Source organism: Phytophthora ramorum (assembly GCF_020800215.1).
Source record: "Phytophthora ramorum isolate Pr-102 chromosome Unknown Phyram_PR-102_s0004, whole genome shotgun sequence".
Lineage (NCBI taxonomy): Eukaryota > Oomycota > Peronosporomycetes > Peronosporales > Peronosporaceae > Phytophthora > Phytophthora ramorum.
Window position 1 is genome coordinate 2,893,722 of NW_027150650.1, and position 22,983 is coordinate 2,916,704.

Genomic DNA, 22,983 nt, shown 5'->3' on the forward strand with positions numbered 1-22,983 from the left:
CAGACCGTCGACTTTTGGTGCTTTTCCGTTGACGGTGGAGAATTCAAGTCCGGGGAGTGATGTGATGGAAGGAGGGATCATCACGTCCAATGGACGGAGACATGTACCCATCTCGACCTCACCCCCATTTGCTAGAGGAGCGAGTAGTGGGAGCTACAGTGAACGGGAACGAACAGGCAGTGAAGATACGGATTATGCAGGTGGACACAACAGCAACGATGGATTTCTGCAGACACTGGCGGGGGAAGCGGTGCTCGTGAGGAATGAAAATGTCCGTGTACGATTCATGAATCGGCTGGATCATGTCGGGAGACTATACGTGACGAACTACCGACTTGTATTCAGCCCGGCACCCGACGGTGTTTTGAATGGTGAAGGTATTATGGGACGATTTCCGATGGAAGGCGCTAATGTCCGTGAAGATGAGCTGCCGTATGCGAGTGACTTACACACGGAGTCGCTAGTGGCTTATCAAGCAATTCCGCTGGTATCAATCGAGCGTGTGAAGCGCAAAGAGATGGTGGAGACTGATAGTGGGCTGCTCGAGGTAGCCTGCAAGGATTTTCGACGTTTGCAGTTTATATTTGAAGGCTTGGTATCGAAGCAAACGTTCAGCCAATTCGACCGCACATACTCGCTGGTACGAATGCATGCGCTGGGCGAGCCGGAGGGCAAAGTAGACGAGTTTGCCAAGTTTTCACTGGAAAGATTTGATGGCGTTAACGGTGCTGTGGATGGCTGGAGGGTTTATGACGCTGTAGCTGAATTCCACCGTATGGGTATTTCATCTTCGACCAATCGATGGCGATTGAGCTACATCAACGATCAGTATGAGTTGTGTCCGACGTACCCGTCCATTTTGGCCGTACCAGCATCTGTCTCTGATAGCGTGCTCGCGGTGGCCTCCAAGTTTCGCTCTAAAGGCCGCATTCCAGTGCTCTCGTGGCGTGACCGTCACACAGGCGCTGTGATCTGCCGTAGTAGCCAGCCGCTTGTTGGGCTCGGTCAAAAGCAATGTGACAAGGACGTATTCCTCATCCAGGCTATTGCAGCGACAAACCCCTCCTCCACCAAACTGGTGATCATCGATGCGCGGCCCTGGAAAAATGCAGTAGCACAAAAAACCGTTGGACGCGCTGGGTACGAGCTCACGGAGCACTACGAAACTCGGCACGCCACAGCCTCGTTAAAGTATGCTGACATGGTGGCATCGGAGCAGAACGCAGCGGCCGTCGCTGCTATATCTGCCGGAGTTCCGGCGACAGCTTTTGCCGGAGGTACGACTGTGACATCCATCAACGGGGATACGAATGAATGCAGTGCTTGGGATGATCGCGGTGGACAACATCGGGTATTGGAATCGATGGAGTCGTCATTAGTTCTGACGGAGTGCAAGCTAATTTTCATGGGCATCGAAAACATACACACGATGCGCAAAAGTTTCCACAAACTGATGGATCTGTGTACCACGAAACAGAGCAATGACAAGTGGCTGGACCAGTTGGCCTCGACCCACTGGTTGGGCCACATTTCTCGCATTCTGGACTCGGCTGTTGAAATTGTTCGTATCGTTAAGGAGCAAAAGTCGAGCGTTCTGATTCACTGCAGCGATGGTTGGGATAGGACCGCTCAACTCACAGCTTTGGCAGAGCTGCTGATCGACCCGTACTATCGAACCATAACAGGCTTCGAAGTGCTTATTGAGAAGGAGTGGTGCAGCTATGGTCACAAATTTCGAGATCGCACAGGACACGGAGCCAGCAACAACGCAAATGAAACCTCTCCAATTTTTTTACAGTGGATTGACTGCGTGTGGCAGGTCATGGCCCAATCTCCGAGCGCATTTGAATTCAACGAACGGTACCTCATACTAATTCTCGACCACTTGTACTCCTGTCGGTTTGGCACGTTCCTTTATGATTCTCAGCGAGAACGTGTGGAGCAGGAGGCTCGTCACCCGACGCAGTCGCTGTGGTCGTTTCTCAGCACGCTGGATCGCTCGGTTGTGCGGAACCCTTTCTACCAACCTCAGAATGCCCCGCGTATGAAATGGAAGGCAAGCGTCACCGCAACACGTCAATGCTTTGAGAGGACATTGGGAGGGGAATACGATAAGTCTCCCCGCTTGATTCCCCACATGACTCACAATGACTGCGACGTCCACTCAGTTACGGATGAGCATTATGATTATGGGAAAGTCAGGCGAGGTTTTGAGTCATCGGATGATTCTTCTGCTTGTTCCAGCCCCACCTCAATGGCATTTGGTAGCACGGTTGCTGTCGCCTCGTCACCAGCGCACTCAAAATATGATGCGACGGATGTAGAGGTGAATGCGGCCTTGGAGTCGACACATGATCAGTTTGCGCGTGAATTAGAGCGCCGTCGTATCTACAGCAACGACTCACTCGAAGATTTCGACAGCTGGGATGCTGACAGTGAATCGGATATGATGCTTGCGCAACCGTCTTGCTTTCATAAACTTGTACGGGATCTGGATGCTGGGTTCTCGTTTCCACATCCTCTGGAGGCCTCTGCATTGTCCAGCTTCCCGTCTTCCCCAGCACTTGCGCCGCGTTCCCAGTCTTTCTTCTTCGGACGTAACGTCGAAGACGGTGGCAATGGCGCGAGACCGTCGACCCCGAAGTCGCGCTCGTCGCTTACGTCACTTTTCATGCCAATAGTTGACCGCCCACCGTTGTCGGACGGACTGTGGAACACGTCCGATACGGATGCCATATCGGAGGGTGACGAAATGGGTCGCTATGGAGCCCTCGCGTCCTGCGAGGATGTGATCGTACCATCATGTTCCATGAAGTCGCTCAAGTTCTGGACCCACTACTATCTGCGATGGGATCCCGCTAGCCACTTTGATCGAGACGCATGTGTTGAGATTGAGACGCTGCACCTTGATCTGTTGATGCGACTAGAGGCATTAACGAAGCGTGCCCACACGATTCGAGACGATGAAGCTGAAAAGTGGGAACGTAAGGCCCAAGCCCAGTCCAACGACGTTCAAGACCTTTGTTCTGATGAAAGTCCTTCAACGAGTTTGTCGCCGCCGAGAGAGCCACCACGCCGCGAGCGGAAAGCAACCTCAGAAGGAAGCACGTCTTCTCAGGACTCAGGGCTCAGTGCAACTGCTGCTTTGACTCTTGAAAAGCAAATTGCACAGTTGAAGGAGCAGAGGCGTCGTAGTCTAGAGGAAGTAGACGCAAAGTTTCAGGAGCAGCTTGCTCGATTGCTTCAGGGGGGCTCTCCAGCTGAAGGGAATACCATGTAGAGATTCCTGTGGAGACTACGTGCATGTACAAATGATAAAGTTAACTTGAAATATACATAACGCAGATAAAGTGAGTATATTGCAAGCAAAGTGCACCCGATATGGCAATTTGCTCCACTTGGTGAATTCTTCGTATCTCTTACTTCGAAGTATAAGATTAAAAAAGTTGGGGCGAGACGTCACCCTGAACCTCAAAGCTGCTGCCTGTAGTGTCCACCGGGACTACATGTAGTGTCCTCCACACACATGTTCGTGAATTTTACCACGTGTTGTGCTTGCAAACTCGTTGGTACAGTTATCATGCGCAGCTTTTGGATGCAGCACCACCAATGCGTTAGCTAGATTTGCTATATCCTCCTCCTACTTATAGAAGTACTTCGGAGTAACAAACTGTTCGCAACCAGTGAAATTATACGTATAATAATGTACCAGGCAGTACAATTGGTGGGCGCGTACAGAGGCCAAGAAGGTTTCCGCTCTGCTTCGATGGGATTATAAATGTTTTTTCACTGTTACTGGATAACGCATTCCTCTCCACCAAAAAGCTGGCTGGCCTTGGCTTTTCTTCTCGCAGATTCAGCTTCTTTCTGACCTAGTTGTTCGTGAAGGGAGGCCACGAGTGCTTTCTTTTCCTCCAAGTCGCTTTGAAGAGCTCCAAGCTCATTCTCTTGCTCGCTTTTCAACGCGCGGATGTCCTGGAAAAATGAAATAAATTAGTTTCTCACGCATTCAGTCAGCACAACTGACAAGAACCACAGCACCTGAATTGCACTCTCCTTCAGCACTTCCTGCTCATCTTGGGTCTGTAGAGTAAGCTGCGAGATTTCTTCCTGGTTTTCTTTTTCGATACGGTAAAGCTCTGCAATCTGATCCGTATCTTGTTCACCGAGCTGACGCTCCAGCTCGAGGACCTTCTGCAGAAACTGTTGCTGGCCCTGTAACAAACCCTTCTCTTCATTGTGGAAGTTGAGCTCGTTCTCAATGAGCTGACGCTGGGCCTCTTGTCGTTCGTTCTCACGGCGAGCTTCGGCATCTCGGATGTCAGACTCTAATCGATTCCGCTCATTTTTGGCTTCCTCAATTTGCACGTCTAACCGATCGAGAGCCTCCTTATGAAGTGCACTCAATCGCTCAACTTGCAAGTTCGATCTATCAATTTCTGCCTGCTTGCTCTGAATCTCGTCATGAAGAGTTCCTCGCTCGCTAGACATTCGTTCAAGGATCGACTGGACTGCCCTCTCATAAGATTCTTTCTGTTGGCCAAGCATTTCTTGTGCTGCGAGGACTTTCGCCTCGACTGATCGTAAGCTTTGTTGAGTAGACGCAATTTCACTCACCAACTTGGACTGATTCGACCGAAAGAACATTTTCACCATGGAACCCCACTCGAAAATGCCCTCCACAATCTTTTCGATGAGAACACTGTTCAGAACAGAGTCTTTGCTAGGACCCAAAGCTCGCGCTTTGTATTGTGTCACCAACACGTCCAGCATGTCTCCAGAAGCTGTCAGCTGGTCCTGCAACGGTTGAGCTCCATTCCCAGCAATTGATACTGTGTCGTCAAGTGATTCCAGTTTTGGCTTGTACATGTTCAACTCCTGGATCAACGCCTTGTTGTAGGATGTCGAAGCTATATCATTTTCGGCGTACTTGCTCCGCAGAAATTCAAGCGTATACTCTGATAGCTGGAGCAAATATGTCTCGATGGACGAGAATGACGCGATATCTTCTCGCACAAGCTCTTTCTCAGCGACTTCGCGCGCTGCCTGATAAATAGAAGCCAACTCAGCATCTTCTAATGGGCTTGGACGGAACACTCCATTCACCATCACTGGGTCTGCATATAAAGATGGTCGAGATATTTAGTACTCCGTAGAATCTGAAGCTCATCAATTCATGTACTGCAAAACGTACTTGTCTTTTCGGCGATTGAAGTCTCCATGGATGTTTGAAATACCTGTTTGGCTGAATCCAGCGCTTGGTCACATTGCGACTCTAGTACTCGGTCCCACACAGACGTAATCACTGGGCTAGATCCACTATTGAAAGCTGCAACATAGTTTTCCGTCAGCGACACCAGCATCGCGCCGTTCAGCACCTTGGACATCATGGTCTTCGGTTTCAGCAGCGTCGACAATTTATTCCTCAACACGTCCATCTGCTCACGGAACTCCGGTCTCAGCGACTCGTACGGTTGTCTGATCAAGTCTCTCAGTAGCGCTTCGTCACTAAGTGGCCGCACCATCGTCACACAGTCTCTTGACGGGAAAAATGTCGACAGCAAAGATCGAATCCTGTTCTTCTGTACCACCTCGTCCGTCAAGGGTGGCTGCTGCTTCAGAGCACTTTCAAAATAATCCCTCGACGTCACCTCCCTGCCTTCTTCTTGCAATTGAAGCGTAAAATCTCTCACGACCCACAGAAAGTCCGGGAAAAACACGGATAGGTCGCTGCCGTCCTCTGTCTGGTCAGCATGAGCCTTAGCTTGGATGTACTTGGTCAAGTTCACCACCAGGGACAAGTCCTCGATAGCACTGGCGTCAATGACGCCTCTGCTGTTGTAAATGAACATAGAAGAGAGAAGCAAAGCCAAGGCGAAGATCCTCGTGTCCTGGGTCTGGGAGCGCTGGGTCGAGCCCAGTCCCTCCGTGTCCATGAAGACGATAGTAGTTTCTTTGCTAAGGTGTTTAAAGGCCGGGTGGCGTCTCTGATTGGCTGCGGGTTGACCCCAGATCCAGATGCCCTTGGTGCAGGCGTTGACCGTGGCTCCCACGTCGAACATGTCGCTCTCTTGATCGCGGCCCAGCAACAGATTCAGTAGGTACGACTTGCCCGTGCGGTAGAGGCCCGCAATGGCCACGACGGCGATGTCGCCGCGGATCTCCTGCAGATACGCGACGGCCTCGGGTGCGACCTCGAACGTGCCATCGTCACTCAGCGTCACGAAGGGCAGCGGCGCCGACAGCGCCGGAGCAGGAGTGCTGGTTGCCATCGCAATGGGGAATTAGCTGATTTGAAAAAGGCAACCAAGTGATTGGTATGATGTATGGTGGTTTGGAAATTGGATAGGTTTCAGTGCCAGATATGTACTATTCTATAGCATAGGCTTATAGAACCCATCGAAACGCCTACTTTAACTTCATCCATCATTTCATTGTCCAGGACCGTCGGCATGATGCTCCACGTCGCCCGAGGGCTGCGCGGACCTCGCCCGCTGGCTTCCCCCACTCGCTTCCGCAGCGATGTTCTACTGAGAACGTCCCACGTGGATACGCTCACAGCTCGTGGCACTGAATTGCGTGCTCTGGCGCGTCAGCAGCAGCAGAAAACGCTGCTTCTCAATCGCGCAGGTCGTCACGACCGCCTCCTGACGGCGAGTATGGGCCTCGTGTCTGGTGGGATCGTCGTCACTTCACTGGTCAATAAGCAGGAAGAATGTGGGGACTTGAAGGGACTCGTTAAACATTTGTACGGAGACGCCAACGACTTGTTCTACCGTGGGAATGGACGACAATTGGATGAGTCGGTACGGTTTTGTTTGGATAATTGAGTTTTGGGGCTATGCCTTACGAGTTTTTCGGAATGCTTTGTAGTGGTACGAAGACAATAACAAGAAGGCGGTGGCATCGCTGATTGCAGCTAATACGCTCGTGTTTGGATTGTGGCGTGTGTCGTTCCGGAATGCGAGACTGCACCAGTTCATGTGGAGACATTTCGCCAGCTCGTACGACGCGGTGGTGTATGGCAAGCGGTTCCATACGTTGTTGACATCTGCATTCAGTCACATCACGTTCCCGCACTTTGGTATCAACATGTTCATGCTGTGGGAGTTCGGACCTCACGTTTTGGCACCGAGTAACAACAATTCGGGGACGTGGTACAATCGAGCGGTTGCAAATTCGAGGGTGGCTGGGTTCGTGAAGGAGAACTATTACAGCTTCAACAGGGGCCCGGAACTTATGACAATTGAGAAGTTCATGGCACTGTACTTCACTTCGGCTGCCACGTCGTCTGCGCTGAGTGCATTGGTCTCCAAGCTGCGAGGCAATGGAGGAGGTAAGTGATCAATTCTGTCCTACTTGAGGGATTAGCGCACGTAGTCTAACAATCTTGTGCCCCCTGCAGTGTTCTCTATTGGCGCAAGTGGTGCTGTGTCGGCTGTCTTCACTTTTTCATGCCTCCTCTTTCCTGACCAGCGGGTATGCCTTATTTTCGTTTGTGAGTTTGCCTGAACTCCGCTGACATTGTGAGCATTGTTTATTTCTCTTGCAGCTACTGCTCTACGGGCTCTTTGATATGACTTCGGCACAGATGCTGCAACTGTACACCGCTCTCAATATCGTCGGTGCAGCCTTCCAGCGCAACCTGCGTGTTGACTGTGTGGGCCACTTGGGCGGTCAGGCTGCAGGTATTGCCTTTCACCAAGCTCCATTGAGCGATTAGACTCGTTACTACAGCATCATCAATAATTGGTTGACCGCTGGAAGGTCGAAACAAGCTTCGCGTTCTTCTTTATTGCGTCGTTGTTATTACTGCAGCCGCAAGAATACCTGTCTGTCACCACAGCTTGGCAGCCACACGTACTTTGCCAGAGCAACTGCATCACAAGTGACACAATAACCTCTGGGTCTAGCCTGCGCAGCGCTGAACCATCAAAACAAGGTGTCGGTCGACGCTGCCATTTGTCAACGAGCTTACTCCGCCTGCTCCAGGTAGTCCTTCACCTCCGCGGGTGTCAGCACGTGGAACTTCTTGTCCTCCTTGATGATGCCCACCTCAATGTTGGTCTCATCCATCTACAACAAACAAAAATCATCCTCAGTATCCAACCACCACCAGATCAATGGGAACGTCTCAACAACACCCACCTCGCCTTCAAAGCCTTCACGGAGAGTCAGCAATGCCGTGTGGATGGCATCCTCAATCTCCAAGTCGTCATTGTAACGCTGTCACCACCATAACCATAAAAGTAAGCAACTTACTCCAGCACTAACCCTCCCCATCTCTCAACGCACCCGCTCTAAGAACGTCTTCGCGCTGACCGAGTCCTTGCCAATAGCCGTGGCCTTCCAGCCAAAGTAGGCTCCGGACGGGTCGATCTGATACAGTTGCGGGCCATCGTCGTCGTAGCCCGCGTACAGGATGGACACGCCGAAGGGGCGCACACCACCCGACTGGGTGAACTCCTGCATGACAGCTGCAATCTCGCGCACAAGGATGGCGGCGGGAGCGTGCTCCTTGTACTTTTGGAAGTAACTCTGCGCTTTCTTGCGCGCCTTACGCACCAGCACGCGGTAGTCGGGGCCCAGGCCGCTGTACACGATACCCGCAGGCTCCGACAGGATTGCGATCTTCTTGTGCGAGTCCTCATCCACCAGAATCGTCGGCAGCTTCTTCTCCGTGGCAATCACGACGCCGTTTTTGCCTAAAAAACATAAGGTTCCACGTTAATACCCGGAAAACGCGAGTTTTCGAGGGGTTTGCGACGCACAGCGGATTCCCAGCGATGTCTTGCCGCCTGTATTCACGGCGTTGAGCGCGTATTCGATCTGCAGCAGCTTGCCCGATGGGTTAAAGGTCGTGAGACTGAACGAGTACGCAGAGTCCGCCATGGTCGATTTTGAAGTGGGTACTGCGCATCAGAGAGAGAGAAGGGTATGTGTCAATAGAGCAGACGACGAGCTACAAAGATGCTCTAAAACGCGGCGGTGGTAACCCTTCTAATAGTCGAGATACAAGCCGCGCTAGTGGCGCCTTGAAGCGCGATCTTACCTTGGTCGAAATCCTTCTCCTCGCTGACTGAAAGGGGGAGTGAAGCCTCAGATCGCGTGTACCCATTACATGGTACGAAATAGCACACTTGGATTTAGTATTAACATTGTTTTGTGTCGAATAAGGAATCTTAGGAGATGTGTTTTACTCTATTCCTACGAATTTTGCGACGCAACGTCACTTGGCAATAATGGGCGGCGCATTGACTCGGGTGCGGGACTATGTCGTCTTTGAGCGGAACCCGCTGGTGCAGGTGCGAGGCGCCGAAGCTTACCATAATTTCCATTCAATTCTGCGTCTAATGCTATCTTTGCACGTGTATTACCATCGCTAGATCCTGTACTTCGTGGCTATGGGCTCGTGCTACTTTTTATACCTGCGCGAGGCCCACCCGCTGCTGCCGAACGAATACGTGGCTTGGTATCACAAGTGCGAGGGCTAATAAGTAGGGGAAGTATTGGTAATGAAGAGCTGAGAGGGGTTATTGTGGCTACTTTGCAGATGGGTGGCGACATTCCTGTTCGTGGCGTCGATCGTGCTGTATGTGGTCATGTGCGTGAGCGACCCGGGCGTGATCCGATGTGACAATATCAGCGACTTCGAGCAGTATGTGAACCATCCAGTGCTGTATCCAGAGGGGAAATTCTGCCGCACCTGCAAGACGCTGAAGTAGGTTGACTGAAGTCGTTTTTTAGAGCTGAAGTCATTTTGATGAGGTTTCGTGGCTGATGTGTCTGTAGGTTGCCGCGGTCGAAGCACTGTCGGATGTGCAACCAATGCGTTGGCAGATTTGACCACCAGTAAGTTGGTTGAAGGGTGCGCACTAATTTGTGGCTGGTGCTGGTTCTTACGAGCATGTTTTGTTGTTATGGCGTGCAGCTGCAGTGAGTTCAGATTGAGGACACGTCATTGTTTGCAGATTTGTTTTGGAACTCACAGTGGAGGCTACTGTGTGATGTGAAGTTTGGTTTAACGGCTGTGTCGGAGAGAAGAACTACAAGTACTTCCTCGCGTATCTGTTGGTAAGGTGTAACAAACCGTAACTTTCGATTCGTGCACTTCGAGCGGCGATGGTGGTATGGTGCTCATAAACCGTGACAAACTCTTGCTGTATAGGTCCAGCTTGCTGTTTGCCTTGAAGGATTCTACGTCACAAGCAGTGTTTTCCTCGTGCAGGTACAACTCGTTCACCTCGGAGTCTTGATAGTTGAGTGCTGATACTGCTCTTACCTTTGAATACCACATTTACAGACTGAAGACTATCTTCACTCTACACGCGGAGCAGACATCGATGGCGTTGACAGAACTGAGAAGGCCAAGATTTTGCAGTCACTGATTGGAGTACGTTTGTCTCTCGGGGGTCCTTGTACAAAGTCGATTTTAATGTTGGACTTCCTACAGAGCAACCAAGCGCTGGGGTTCGTCACCGCTATGTGCCTCATGACGAGCGTTATCCTGTGGGTGTTCATCCTCATGCAGCTAAAGCGCATTGCTCAGAACGAAACGGCGAACGAGTCCTTTAAACGCGAGGACTTGCGGGAGGAAGCTGAGCTCGACGGTGAAACATCAGGTCGCCGAATGTTCCGCTTTCTCTTCAAGCGTTTGAGCTTCCGGAAGCGGCCAAAGCTGTCTGTTCCTCGCCGCGAGCAAAAGAAGACGCTGGACGCGTCGTGGGGAGGACTGTTCTCGCCCGACTCCATCATGAACACTGAGGAGAGTTTCTCTGTGGAAGACGTCAACTTCAATCCGTACAAGCTTGGCTCGTTCAAGGAGAACTTGTTGGATGCTCTGCACCTCCGCCGCAGTGCTGACAAGAAAGAGAAAACAAACTGAGCACGTCACGACTGGTTCAAAACGTCACAAATCAATAGAGAATGACGGAATAAATTTTGTGCAGAGCAGCAGCCAAGCGGTCCGAGAGGAGGCGTCGTGGTCATCTCCGGGCGCCGTCAAACAAGCAGTGTGCCTTCCTCTCGCACGCGTCTTCGTTCCTGCTTATAGGCCGATGGGTCGTCTGTCGTACGATCTAAAGAGAGACTGCAGAGTTGCTGTTCCTGGCGGACTCGCCCAGCCCGGACAATGCCTTGTTCATGCTGATGGTCGCCTGCACGGAGTGCACGGCCGCTTTGAATTTCTTGCGCGCGTGGAAGCGCCGCAGTTCGGTCAGTGCGCTGGTGAGCGGCACCGTGGCCACGTCCGTGCCTGTGATCCACTTGTGCTGCAGCAGCTCGGTCGCCGTGGCGCGGTCCTTGGGGTTCACCACGAGCATCTTGCTGATGAACTCCTTGGCGTCCGTGGACACATTGTCCCAGTACGGCGAGTCGTAGTAGTACTTGCCCTTGCGGATCTTCTTGAACAGGATGGGCTGCGAGTCGTCGTGGAACGGCGGGTAGCCGGCCAGCAAAATGTACGTGATGACGCCAATGCTCCAAATGTCGACGGGTTTGCCGTACGACGCGCCTTCCAGGATCTCGGGGGCGACGTACCCCGGGGTACCACACGTCGTCACGAGTCCTGCGTCGTCTTTGGTTACGGTCTTGGCAAAGCCAAAGTCGGCGAGCTTGATGCTGGCGTCGTCGTCCGCCGACATGAGCAGCAGGTTCTCGGGCTTTAGGTCGCGGTGCACCACGTTCTGGTCGTGGCAGTACTTGATGGCGTCGATGAGGATCTTGACGAGGTCGCGGGCCTCCTTCTCCGTGTAAAAAGTTTTCTCCACGATGCGGTCGAAGAGCTCTCCGCCGCCCACGAACTCGGTCACGAGGTAGTAGTACTCTGGCTCGACGAAGAACTCCTCGAGCGTCATGATGTGCGCGTGCTTCATCTGCTGCAAGATGGAGACCTCGAACTGGATGGCCTCGTCGTCCTCGTTCGACAGCTCGGCGCGCTTGATGCACTTGATGGCGAACTTCTGCTTGCTCTTCTTATGGACGCTCTCGCGCACGACCGAGTATGAGCCAGAGCCGATGACTTTGCCCAGCGTGTACGAGTCAGTCACTTTGCCTGAGCCTTGGCCCGTGGGCGTGGAGGACACGGCGGAGGATACGGCAGCGTCCTCCACGACGGTTTCGGTGGACACGTCGCCTTTGGGCGTCGAGAGCGCGTCGCCCCGGTGGAAGCACGAGTAGAAGCAGTCGAAGCAGCGCATTTGAACTCGCGACGGGTGAAGGTGGCGGGTCGGCGACTGCAGGTGGAGGAGCTCAATTGCGAGAGATGCGAAATAAATCAGATGATACGCGGACCCAGATTTATAGACGGGTGTAGAGGGGAATTGAGGGGGTATTAGGTGCTTGAGTTGAGTATGTGGATACAAATTGGGAGTATGACTGATGGTTTTAGAGACTGATTTAAAAGTGCAGCCATCCTGAAAAAAGGGCAGCCATCTTGAAAATCCATTCGTGCGCATGCATCGAATTCCCGGTAATCCAACCATCGACCACGAGGACACCCGTGGTCATGAATGTCCACCTCCTCATGCTGTGGCAGCCAAACAAAACCATTGCCGCCTCCAATGGCTATACCGTCAGCGCTACATGATCGATGGCCAGCGCCTTGGTGGGTGTGTGGCCTGCAATACTGTCGGAGCGTGGGAGCGTGCGCAAGACATATCTTCGCTTTGACGACCTCTCAGCATGTGCTTAGCATGCCTGTGCCACGCCGGGCTCGCCTTATTCGTCTCTGCAGAGTCACCGCCCGCTTCTCCACTCGAGAACTTGCAGCTGGATGCCTCCGACTCCCAGTTCCGATTCGAGGCCGGCACGCAGCGGGGTCGTTGACGACGAGTTTGCGGCAGATTCCATGCCTTCTATGCGCTCCCCATTGCCTGCAGGCTACTTCGGAGACGTCCAAGTCAATGAGACCAAGAGACAGGAGTACAGAGAGATCGTGCGCTGTCGAGTGAACTCCATGCTGGCAGACGAGCACCGCTACGCGGAACGCCGGGCCCAACAGCAACCGCTAGTGCAAGAGACGGAGTGGAAGTTCTTCCGACGCATAGGCGGTCTGAAAGTCTATCAACGGCGATTTCGAGGACGAACGAAGCAGGAGGTGGCGGTGGAGGAGGATTTCCCAGAAGCGGCGATTGCGGTGGAGAGGGGTAACCCGAGTATGCTGGCGGACGGCAGTGTGGCCGGCACGATCGAGGACATGCTGTACGGGTGGAGTGCCACGACGCAGGAGGAGATGATCACCGGGTTGTCGTACACAGCTCCGCCTCAAGACGCAGTTCTGCTTAATGTCGTGGAGAGGTCGACACTTGAAGACCCGCTGTATTCTACTGAACTGCTGTGGGTGCTGACCAAGCTCCCAATCCTGAATCCGAGAGATGTGTGTTTTCTCAAAGCTACGGGTGTGGGGGTCGATGGAAGGGGGAGGCCGTATGGCTACCTGGTGCTGCACTCGGTTGACATTCCCGAGTGTCCTCCATTCGACTACCGCAAGACCAAAGTTCTGCGGGCCAAGATGTTCTTCTCGTTCCTGCTTCGAGAAGTCACTCCGGGTTATGTGGATGTAATGGGGCGAGGCGTGTTCGACTTGGCCGGAGGCGAGCTGTTGAAGTTAGTGCTGCCACACGCCACGACGTCCGTCATGGACGGATTGCTCCGAGGTGTGGGTTGTGCCGAAGCCAAGAAGCTCACGTTACTAGCGCTTAGGAACCGCGACGAACGGCGGCAGGCCAAAGCCATCTCGAAGCAGAGCGTGTGCTCCATGTGCATTCGAGGGAAGAAGGGCATGCTGTCGACTGTGCGCTTGCGCTCGTGCGACGTGTGTGGAGTTCCAATCTGCAAGAGCTGCAGGCTCAAGGACAAACGCATGTTTGTCGGGAGCAGGCAGCCGAGTTGTGACGTCGTGTGTTGCCAGACTTGTGCCCAGCAGGCGAGGTGCATCACTGGAGTGCGTCTCGGGGAACCAGAGTTCGTTGTCGTGGCGGAATATTACCGCAAGAAGCGTCCGTCAGCATCGTCGCCGTCTTCTTCTGGTTTCTCTGCGGCGGCGCCTACGCTCTCCACGCCTTCGCTGCGAGCCTTCGATCGACGAACTACTCTGGACGCAGTGGTGGGCAACGAAGACGATGAAAAACCCGAGCCCAAGTCGTTGGTCTCCGATGGAGGTATCGCCCATTCGTCGGTCGAGATGACCAACTCGACGCTTGATGATAGCTGTGCGGGCTTCGACTTCGACGTCAGCTACTCGGGGACGCTGAGCGACCTGAACTCCGGCGAGTTCCAGGTCGATTCGTACACGTACGCCAAGCCGTACGACGAGCTAGAAGAAGAACCTGAGCCAGGTCATGGAGTCTCAGCGGAGTTGCTGAAGGAATACGCAGAGCTCGGCCACACACCGCAGAGTACGACATCAAGTGGAGTGAGGGCTTGGAACGAGAACTACCAGGTGAAAACCGACGCTACCACCCACGACTTCGGAGTGAACACGTCATCGTTCAAGCGGCGACCCAACAGCATGTTAGAATGGATGATGGAGCTGCAGTCCTCGGCCGAGGAAGCGTACATCACGGCGAAAGCCAACGAGGAGATCATGAAAAGGTCCATGCGGTAGGTAGGTTTAGATAAGCTCCGATCCAGCGATCCTGGACAATGGTTAAAACGTTATGCTTGACTCGATTGAACTTTGCTGCGCATCACGACATGCCCTCTCGATCTGCTACCACAGCACTGACGCAAGTTGCTGCACTCCTCGTCTGCTATGTCGAGAGAGCTTCCCGTGTGCTACATTATCTGCGTCATATCGCCGCTCCCTTCCCAGTGCAACTGCAGCAATTGCGGTTGCGGCACCAAGTCGCTCACCATTGACACGCATCACTCACTATCCAACATCCAAATGAGCCCGAGCCCGGAGCAACTGCAGTCCGACGTGAGGCCCGTGGGCATTCGACTATCTCCGGGCTGCTTCACGCCTACAGACCTCGAGCGCCGAACGTTCACCGAGCTGGTTCGCCATCAAGTACAGTCCCTCCTGCGAGAAGAGGCTCGCTACACTGAACGTCGAGCTCGACAGCAGCCATTCCTCCATGCAGGGGAGTGGAAGCAGGTCAAGAGGGAGCAGGGTCTCACGTTCTATCGACGGCATCCTAGAGGACGGTCCCTGCGTGAATTGGCGCTGCAAGAGGACCTCCCTGAGATCCAACGAGCGGTGGAGCGGGGCTACACGAGCATGATCTGTGACGGGCATATCGCCGGCACGATTGAAGATATGATGTACGGCATGACGGCGTCCTCGCAGCTCGATTTGATGACGGGGTTCTCGTACAAGAACCCGCCCAAGGACTGCGTCTGGCTTGGGACGGTGGAGACCGCCACCCCCAACGACCCGTTCCACACGGCCGACTTGATCTGGGCACTACCCAAGCTGCCACCGTTTCTTGTCGACCAGGTGGACGTGTGCTACCTCAAAGCGACCGGCGTACAGTTCGATGAGAACGACGAACGCTACGGGTATTTGGTGCTGCATGGAGTGCACATTGCTCAGTGTCCTGCATTCGCAGCACACGGGATCGCTCGAGCCAAAATGTACTTTGCCTGCCTGTTCCGAGAGCACGAGCCTGGCATTCTGAAGGTGACGGTCCGCGGCATCTTTGATTTGACCAGGAAGGTGAAGATGCTGACGGGGCTGGTGTCCGCTGCAACGACATCGATCATGATCGGCCTTCTCAATGGGGTGGGGATCGGAGAGGCCAAGAAGCTCACATTACTAGCTCGCCGCAGTTCCTACGGTCTTCGAAGCCTCGCCGATTCCCCCAGAGAGAACGTCTGCTACATGTGCACCAAGCGCGCGTCGTTCTTCGGTCGTGTGCGCATGGGTGTGTATTTGGTTGTGTGTCAAGTGTGTGGCGGCACTGTCTGCTCCGACTGCACGCGCGGCATTAAGCAACGCATTTTCCTAGGTTCTAAGCCGTGCTCCTTAGTCGACTGCTGCCCTAACTGCATCCGCGAAGCAGTAACCAAGACCCGCGTGCGTCCTGCCGAACCGGAGTTTCAGGTCGTGGCCGAGTACTACCTCAGAAAGCGCCCGCGGTCGTCGTCGGCACCAAAGGAGGCTGCAACGTCTCCGACTCACAGCGAAGAGATGAAAACCAACTCGTCGTCAGCAGATCTACCGACGAACTCAACCGCCGATGAGAGCGTGGGGGAGTATCGACTTGAGTTTGACGACGACCCCTTCTCCCTCGGGCTCTATTTGCCTGAGCTTCGCCGCAGCTCCAATGACGACGACAATGACTCAAGGTATGACAACCAGTCGGAACCAATTCACGACGCGGTGGACGGTTCGTCCACCACCCAAGTCTCGGTCTGGAGAGGGAATCACCACCTTTCCACGGAAACCGATTTCGTCCCAGCCTCCAACACAACCACTAGGGGTTACACGAACGGCACGCTGGCGGAGAGCATTGAGCAGCAGCTACGCGAGCTAAACATGCAGGCTGAGCGCACATACGTACGGACACTGGAGAGCATGAGGAGTTTACACAATGAGTGAAGTCTGTACGATCACAGAATAGGAACCAACTTTTGTGGAAAAGCTTCAACACCAGTTTGCAAGCTCAAAAGGGGTGCAGAGCCCTGGCCCAGTACGCGGAGTTCCCCAGCTCGAAGCAGGCGCCTGCACCTTCACTGGGGACTCAGATCTCGGAACAAGCTGACACTGATCACAGCGTTGTCCCACAGTCTCGTAGAATGGCTGGCGAAGCTACAGCACAGACCAGCGAAACGTAGGCAGCGAAACGATTTAGCGTAACCAAAGGATTACACAATTGTAGTTGTCGAAGCTGTGGGTAGCTACTGTGTAGCAGTCATCTCGAAAAAGAGATGTTTACCCGTCTTGGTGAGTCTACTCGATTAACGTTTGCATGGAGCATCTCGGGATGCTACACGGGAGCCCACATACCGGCAGTGCCACGCTACCCTCGCGTCATATTCAATTCCCTTCCCGTGGCCTGGCGGTGCTGGTGCTACCTCGTTTCCGCCACTCTGAAATTCGCCGTCTGGACGCCAATATGAGTCCGAGTCCTCGTCTTGCCGAGACCTACGCGACGGATGAATGGCGACCGGAAGATGCAGAAGGCAGGTCGCCCATGCTCCAGTTCCCGTTGTCGCCGGGGTGTTATCACCCCACCGAAAGCCAGCAATACTACTACGCTCGACTCGTGCGAGAGCGCGTGGACTCCCTACTAATCGATGAAAAGGACTACACGCAGCGTCGAGACCAGCAGCTTCCGTTCCTGGACCCGAGCGAGTGGAAGCAGGTGGAAACGAGTGAGGGGCTTCGCTTCTACCGACGACTTCGACGAGGCAGGTCACTGTCTCGATTGGCTCGAGAGGAGGCGTTCCCCGAAGTCCAAGAAGCGGTGGAGCATGGTTACACCAGTATGATCTGTGACGGACACGTCAAAGGTTCTATGGAGGACATGATGTACGGGATGACTGCAGCGTCTCAAGAGGACCTCATGACGGGTTTCTGGTTCAAGAACCACCCGAGAGACTGCGTGTGGCTGGGCACCGCTGAGGGCCCAACGTCCGAGGACCCGTTCCATTCCGCAGACTTCATTTGGGCGTTCCCGAAGCTGCCGTACCATGTTGATCTCTGCTACCTCAAAGCTACGGGGGTGGAGGTCGATGACAGCGGAGGACGCTACGGATACATGGTGCTGCATTCCGTGGACTTGACACAGTGCCGGCCATTCGAAGCTCGCAAAATCGCGCGGGTCAACATGTTCCTCACCTGTTTGTTTCGAGAGACCACGCCGGGGCAGTTGAAGGTGACGGTGCGCGGCATCTTCGACCTGGGGCAGAGTCGAGGGAAGTTCACCAAGAAGTTGGTGACGGCTGCTACCAAGTCCTTCATGGCCGGACTATTGAACGGCGTGGGGATCGGAGAGGCCAAGAAGCTTACGCTGATGGCACGTCGCAATCGAGACGCTGTCCGAGCTCCCAAGCTGTCTGCGTGCTCCGTGTGCTTCAAGACCAAGAAAGTGCTCTCGTTCAGGCACTTGCTCCAGTGCGGCGTGTGTGGAGCGACAGTCTGCTCCAGCTGCATCGCCAAGACCAAGCAACGTCTGTTCCTGGGAGCTACTGCCCCGTACTCGGAGCACGCGTGCTGTCGGAACTGTGTGCACGACGCAAGCATCATGAACGACGTCCGTCCGGCTGATCCAGCGTTTCAAATCCTCGCCGCCTACCACATCAAGCGCCTTCAGGTATCCTCATCGTCGGCATCCTCAGTGGATCCTCCGTCTCCATCACCTCGGTCATACGCGCTCGACACGATGTCTCACAACCGCAGAAGTAGTCGGCACAAGCATACACCCAAAACCACTTCGTCTGTAGACATGCCCACCAACTCCACAGCCGATGAGAGCTTGGACACGAACCCGTTCTCGAGAGAACTGGATGGCGCAGACTTCTGCTTCAGCTCCGACGAAGAAGAGACCCACAGCTCCGTTGTGGCTGAGCCCGACCAAAGTCCACCGACGTCGGACTCGGACAGCACGTTGACGGTCTGGAAGCGGCAAGGGCTCCCGGAAGACGACGACTTCGTACCTCGCTACGGACGTGCGCAGCCACGCACCAGGTTGGAGGCGATGCTGTTCCAGCTGAACGTCACGGCCGAGATGACGTACGCGCAGACACAGAACACGGCGATGCTGCTGCAGAGCGGTGAACTTGATTAATGGGATACGTACACTGGAAAATGAATGCAGGAACTGCAAAATAGCGTAAGGAATATACATGTTTATTGGATTCAACCGAGTGTTATTGTAGCGAACGAGCCGCTGGAAGTGATGATGTACATTAGGAAGCGAGCAAGAACGAGGTTCCTGCCACTTCAGGCTCGAATGGCGACGCCAGGCGTTCTCTGTACGTTCACCTTCATGCCGTACTTCATGCCGAGGCTGATGCCCATGGTGCCGCGGATGTCCTGGCCAGGCACTTGGACGAGGTGGAAGCGGCTCAGCAGACACGCCGTCACGACCTTCATCTCGATCATGGCGAGCTTGCGGCCGACGCATTTGCGTGGGCCCGCACTGAACGCGATGAATTTGAGCGGCGGCAGAACGAGGAGCTTGTCGTTCTCATCCAGGAACCTCTCGGGCTTGAACTCTGCAGCGTCCGGACCCCAGACACTCGGTAGCAGCGCCGAAGCGTGATACAGCAGAGTCGTGTCCGTGCCCTTGGAGACGAAGGTGCCATCCGGGAACACCGTGTCTTGTGTGCAGTGCTGCGTGACGCACGGAGCTGGAGGCTTCAGCCTCAGACTTTCACGAATCGTGGCCTCCAAGTACGTTACACCATCCAGTTCCTCCATCGAGGGCACGTAGCTCTCGTCCACCGCCAGCTTGGGCACTTCAGCCAGCAGTATTGTTCTCAGCTTGTTCTCCACTCGCGGGTTCTCATGCAGCATATGCATGAGCCAGCTCGTGGCGTCTCCAGTCGTGTCTTTACCAGCCAAGACTCCAGCCAGGGAGATGTTGAACACGTCTTTAGGAAGCACGGGCTCGCCGATCGTGTCCTCACTGTCCAGCAAGATAGACACGATGTCCTTGGCGACAGGTCCCAGTGGTTCTCCGCGAGCTGCAGCTTCCTGTCGCTGCTTGCGACGCTCCATCGCCCCGGAGATGCAGCTCATGACAAAGCTGGAGATTACGGCCATATCCTCTCGAAGACGACGCTCCGAGCCCACGTTGAGCCAGCGCTTGAGCTTCCAGACCCACATGGGCACCGCAAACCGCTCGAGCGAGATGTGGTTGGCGTCGTCAATGGCCGTCTCGAACGCGTGCTCTTGGCCGGACTCCAGCAGCCCCAACTGACTGCCAAACTCGATCTCGGCAAACGTTTCCAGCGTGAACTTGCCCATGACATGGTGCACGTCGATAGCTTCTCCGCTCGTGGCCGCCTGAGCGAACACCCGTTGCAGCGCCAACGCGCACTTTTGCACGATGGGCGTCATGTGGTCCCGCAGGGCTCTGGCCGTGAATAAATTCACCAGAGCCTTGCGCTGGAACTTCCAGCGGTGGCCATTGATGATGACGATGTTCTCGCCCATGAAGTCGTCCAGCAGCTCTCGCACCTGCGGTCCCTTGATGAACGTGTCGAAGTGCACCCGCAGAATCTGCTCAAAGTCCTCAGGTCTCGCTGAGAACAGCCAGTCGTTCTTGCCTGGTTGGTGCAGCACGAACGGTTCTCCATTGCGGGCGACGCTGGTCTCGACCAGCCAGTCCTGGAACCGGTCGAGGTTCTTAGCCATGAGCAGCGTGTGGCCTAGCACGGGGTGGGCCCCAGGCAGGTAGGGCACCGGTTTGACTGGCTTGGTGTCTTCATCGCCCGAGTCGGCGTCGGCTGCGTAGCTGGTGGCGACCGACGAGAGCGCGGCGACGGCAGCTGCGGTCAGCAGTCCGACCACAAGCGGGTGGGTGAGTACGGCGGAGGGCGACAGCATCGTGACTGGCCGATGCACGAACGCGAATGAGGTCTGGTGTCGGCCGTGGTGGTGGTGGGGGGGGGGGGGGGGGGGGTCATCCATTCAGACCAGAAGCGGAAGCGAAGTGTCCAACTTGGGCATCCGAGCCATTGATGACTCGAGGTGGATGGGGACTTGATGGCGCAGACTGCGCGGAGCGTTCCCCTTGGAACTGAAGGCGAAGTGGCGACGTGTCAAGTTCGAGGAAAGTGGCGTGCAACGTGGACTGTAGCCATCTCACAAACTTCAATGGTGTGTCACGCTGAAAGATCCGCCCCGTTCATGGTGACGATCTGTTTGTCCGTTGTGGACCACAACAGGTCGACTAGCAAAGATGGACACTTGTCCTTGTAGAAGTCGGCGCTGCTCTGACATAGCCAACGCTGCATTTGCCCGTGGCTTCCGACGTTGGTCGCGACCACGACACCTCAAGTGACCCCAGCCAAGTGGAACAACTACGTGAAGGGCAGAAGGACCATGATGTTGCTCAAATCCGTGTTGACTGCATGCCACTTTGGTCACCTGCGCCGTCTAGTGCAAAGATGCTGGCAAAGATGCCGGGCAATGACGCCACGGACGGCGTGATCCTCCTCACGAGATCGGCGGGCTCCGCTAATCCTCGGTCCTTCGTGTCCTTCGTGGCGAAGCTTGGCCACATCAAAATTCGCAGCTTCGAGCACAAGTCACACCTCACCATCCATTGTCATGCTGCGCCAGTGGCTCGTCAAGCATCGAGTGCTGTCACCGCTCGGACCTGCTGGGCTCGTGCTGCTCGCTGGAGCTGCGGCCGTGGCCGCCTACATCTCAACTCGGTCGAGTGGAGTGGAAGTCAAGGAGTTCGACCTCAAGGAGGAGGAGTCGACGGACAAACCCAGAGTGGTGCCCTACCTGCCGTCCAAGGTGCCGCTGCTGGGCAACATGCTGGAGCTGGCGGGCAACGCGCACCGCTTTCACAGCTGGATGGCGGAGCAGTGCGTCATCCACAACGGTGTCTTCAAGCTGTACCTGCCCGGCCAGAGCGATATGCTCGTCACTGCTGTCCCCGAGCACTACGAGCACGTGGTCAAGACACAGTTCGAGCACTTTAGCAAAGGCAAACAGCAGTACGACATGTTCGTGGACCTCATGGGCCACAGCGTCCTCATTATTGAAGGCGAGCGCTGGAAGTACCATCGTCGTCTACTCGTCCGGCTTTTCAGTGCTCGCGCGCTGCGTGAACACATGACGCCCGTGATCCAGCGCCATACGCGGATGTTGCAGACGGTCTTCCTCAAGGCCGCGGTGGCCAAGAAACCCGTGGACGTCTACATGCTCATGCACCGCTTCACCTTCAAGGCGTTCGCCGAGATGGTGTTCAACAACACTCTGGACAGCATCGACTCGGAGCACGAGCACCCGTTCGAACAAGCGTTTGACGAGGCCCAATCCATCGTGGCTGGGCGGCTGCAGCAGCCCGTGTGGTTCTGGAAGCTCAAGCGCTGGCTCAACGTGGGCTTGGAACACAAGCTCCGCGAGGACGTCGCGCTGATCGACGAGTTCATCATGAGCATCATCTCGACCGCCATCGAGACGCGCCGACGACGCCAAGAAGATCTCAAGGCCGGCAGACCAGTCAAGCCTGCCGACAAAGATATCGTGTCTATTGTTCTCGAGTGCATGGAGCAAGACGGCGACATGGTCTCACCTACGGACGTCCGCAACATCGCGGTCGCCGCTCTGGGCGCCGGTCGTGACACTTCAGCCGATGCCTTGAGTTGGCTGCTGCATACTCTTACGCAACACCCCGAGGTGGAGAACAAACTGCGTGCCGAGTTACTGGAGAAGCTTCCCAAGCTGGCCGTGAGCGCAACGTACGTGCCGTCCATGGACGAAGTGCACGGTCTAGTGTACCTTGAAGCGACCATCCGCGAGTTGCTTAGGCTGCAGACGCCGGTCCCCTTCACGCTTAGGGAATGCATCCATGACACAGTCTTCCCAGACGGTACTTTCGTGCCTAAGGGGACGAACGTAGGCATGTGCCACTTCGGAGCTGCTCGACGCACGGAGGTGTGGGGTCCCGACGCCGCTGAGTTCAAACCCGAGCGCTTCGTCGACCCGGTGACGGGAAAGCTGCTGCACACTCCGATGGCCAAGTTCAACGCCTTCAGTGGCGGTCAGCGCGTGTGCGTGGGCAAGGCATTGGCCATGCTGGAGATGAAGCTGGTGATCGCGACGCTCGTGGGCCGCTTCCACTTCTCCGAAGTCCCTGGGCAGGACGTGCAGTACGCCATGGGCATCACCATCGGCATGCAGAGCTCCCTCATGATGAACGTCCAACCAGTGATCAGAGGAGCTGCAGGCGCCGCCGCATAAGCCAACAATAAGCCGTTTTATATTTACCATGTATCCATTTGAAAGTTGCCGTTGATGAAGCGAGTCATTTTCACACGTTGCATAAACCTCTTGCACGCCATTAAAACGTC

The 22,983-nt window shown here is 54.9% G+C and overlaps 11 protein-coding genes across 11 annotated transcripts; 7 read left to right on the top strand and 4 right to left on the bottom strand.

The window, feature by feature from the left end:
- Nucleotides 1-397: 397 nt before the first annotated feature.
- On the top strand, nt 398-3,280 carry KRP23_5367 (Myotubularin-related protein 1; the record flags this gene model as incomplete). Its single annotated transcript, XM_067890424.1, has 1 exon — nt 398-3,280. The coding sequence occupies one exon, from the start codon at nt 398-400 to the stop codon at nt 3,278-3,280; it is 2,883 nt and encodes a 960-aa protein (XP_067746973.1).
- Nucleotides 3,281-3,792: 512 nt separating this feature from the next.
- KRP23_5368 (Guanylate-binding protein 6) lies at nt 3,793-6,272 on the bottom strand (the record flags this gene model as incomplete). The annotated part of the gene is made up of 3 exons (XM_067890425.1): nt 3,793-3,975; nt 4,042-5,117; nt 5,195-6,272. The coding sequence occupies 3 exons, from the start codon at nt 6,270-6,272 to the stop codon at nt 3,793-3,795; spliced, it is 2,337 nt and encodes a 778-aa protein (XP_067746974.1).
- Nucleotides 6,273-6,452: 180 nt separating this feature from the next.
- KRP23_5369 (Presenilins-associated rhomboid-like protein, mitochondrial) lies at nt 6,453-7,723 on the top strand (the record flags this gene model as incomplete). The annotated part of the gene is made up of 4 exons (XM_067890426.1): nt 6,453-6,806; nt 6,874-7,336; nt 7,406-7,479; nt 7,553-7,723. 4 exons carry the CDS (start codon nt 6,453-6,455, stop codon nt 7,721-7,723), a joined length of 1,062 nt encoding a protein of 353 aa, XP_067746975.1.
- Nucleotides 7,724-7,974: 251 nt separating this feature from the next.
- On the bottom strand, nt 7,975-9,159 carry KRP23_5370 (Proteasome subunit alpha type-2; the record flags this gene model as incomplete). The annotated part of the gene is made up of 6 exons (XM_067890427.1): nt 7,975-8,076; nt 8,149-8,226; nt 8,296-8,705; nt 8,772-8,912; nt 9,053-9,079; nt 9,141-9,159. The coding sequence occupies 6 exons, from the start codon at nt 9,157-9,159 to the stop codon at nt 7,975-7,977; spliced, it is 777 nt and encodes a 258-aa protein (XP_067746976.1).
- An 83-nt stretch (nt 9,160-9,242) lies between these two features.
- Nucleotides 9,243-10,885, top strand: KRP23_5371 (putative protein S-acyltransferase 17; the record flags this gene model as incomplete). The annotated part of the gene is made up of 9 exons (XM_067890428.1): nt 9,243-9,305; nt 9,387-9,481; nt 9,554-9,721; nt 9,793-9,852; nt 9,932-9,957; nt 10,016-10,074; nt 10,169-10,228; nt 10,304-10,393; nt 10,454-10,885. The coding sequence occupies 9 exons, from the start codon at nt 9,243-9,245 to the stop codon at nt 10,883-10,885; spliced, it is 1,053 nt and encodes a 350-aa protein (XP_067746977.1).
- A 193-nt stretch (nt 10,886-11,078) lies between these two features.
- On the bottom strand, nt 11,079-12,197 carry KRP23_5372 (Calcium/calmodulin-dependent protein kinase type 1; the record flags this gene model as incomplete). Its single annotated transcript, XM_067890429.1, has 1 exon — nt 11,079-12,197. One exon carries the CDS (start codon nt 12,195-12,197, stop codon nt 11,079-11,081), a length of 1,119 nt encoding a protein of 372 aa, XP_067746978.1.
- A 575-nt stretch (nt 12,198-12,772) lies between these two features.
- On the top strand, nt 12,773-14,605 carry KRP23_5373 (uncharacterized protein; the record flags this gene model as incomplete). The annotated part of the gene is made up of 1 exon (XM_067890430.1): nt 12,773-14,605. One exon carries the CDS (start codon nt 12,773-12,775, stop codon nt 14,603-14,605), a length of 1,833 nt encoding a protein of 610 aa, XP_067746979.1.
- A 282-nt stretch (nt 14,606-14,887) lies between these two features.
- On the top strand, nt 14,888-16,543 carry KRP23_5374 (uncharacterized protein; the record flags this gene model as incomplete). Its single annotated transcript, XM_067890431.1, has 1 exon — nt 14,888-16,543. One exon carries the CDS (start codon nt 14,888-14,890, stop codon nt 16,541-16,543), a length of 1,656 nt encoding a protein of 551 aa, XP_067746980.1.
- Nucleotides 16,544-17,060: 517 nt separating this feature from the next.
- KRP23_5375 (uncharacterized protein) lies at nt 17,061-18,734 on the top strand (the record flags this gene model as incomplete). Its single annotated transcript, XM_067890432.1, has 1 exon — nt 17,061-18,734. One exon carries the CDS (start codon nt 17,061-17,063, stop codon nt 18,732-18,734), a length of 1,674 nt encoding a protein of 557 aa, XP_067746981.1.
- Nucleotides 18,735-18,805: 71 nt separating this feature from the next.
- KRP23_5376 (Cytochrome P450 94A2) lies at nt 18,806-20,500 on the bottom strand (the record flags this gene model as incomplete). The annotated part of the gene is made up of 2 exons (XM_067890433.1): nt 18,806-18,836; nt 19,791-20,500. 2 exons carry the CDS (start codon nt 20,498-20,500, stop codon nt 18,806-18,808), a joined length of 741 nt encoding a protein of 246 aa, XP_067746982.1.
- Nucleotides 20,501-21,226: 726 nt separating this feature from the next.
- On the top strand, nt 21,227-22,873 carry KRP23_5377 (Cytochrome P450 86A7; the record flags this gene model as incomplete). Its single annotated transcript, XM_067890435.1, has 2 exons — nt 21,227-22,198; nt 22,655-22,873. The coding sequence occupies 2 exons, from the start codon at nt 21,227-21,229 to the stop codon at nt 22,871-22,873; spliced, it is 1,191 nt and encodes a 396-aa protein (XP_067746983.1).
- Nucleotides 22,874-22,983: the final 110 nt, after the last annotated feature.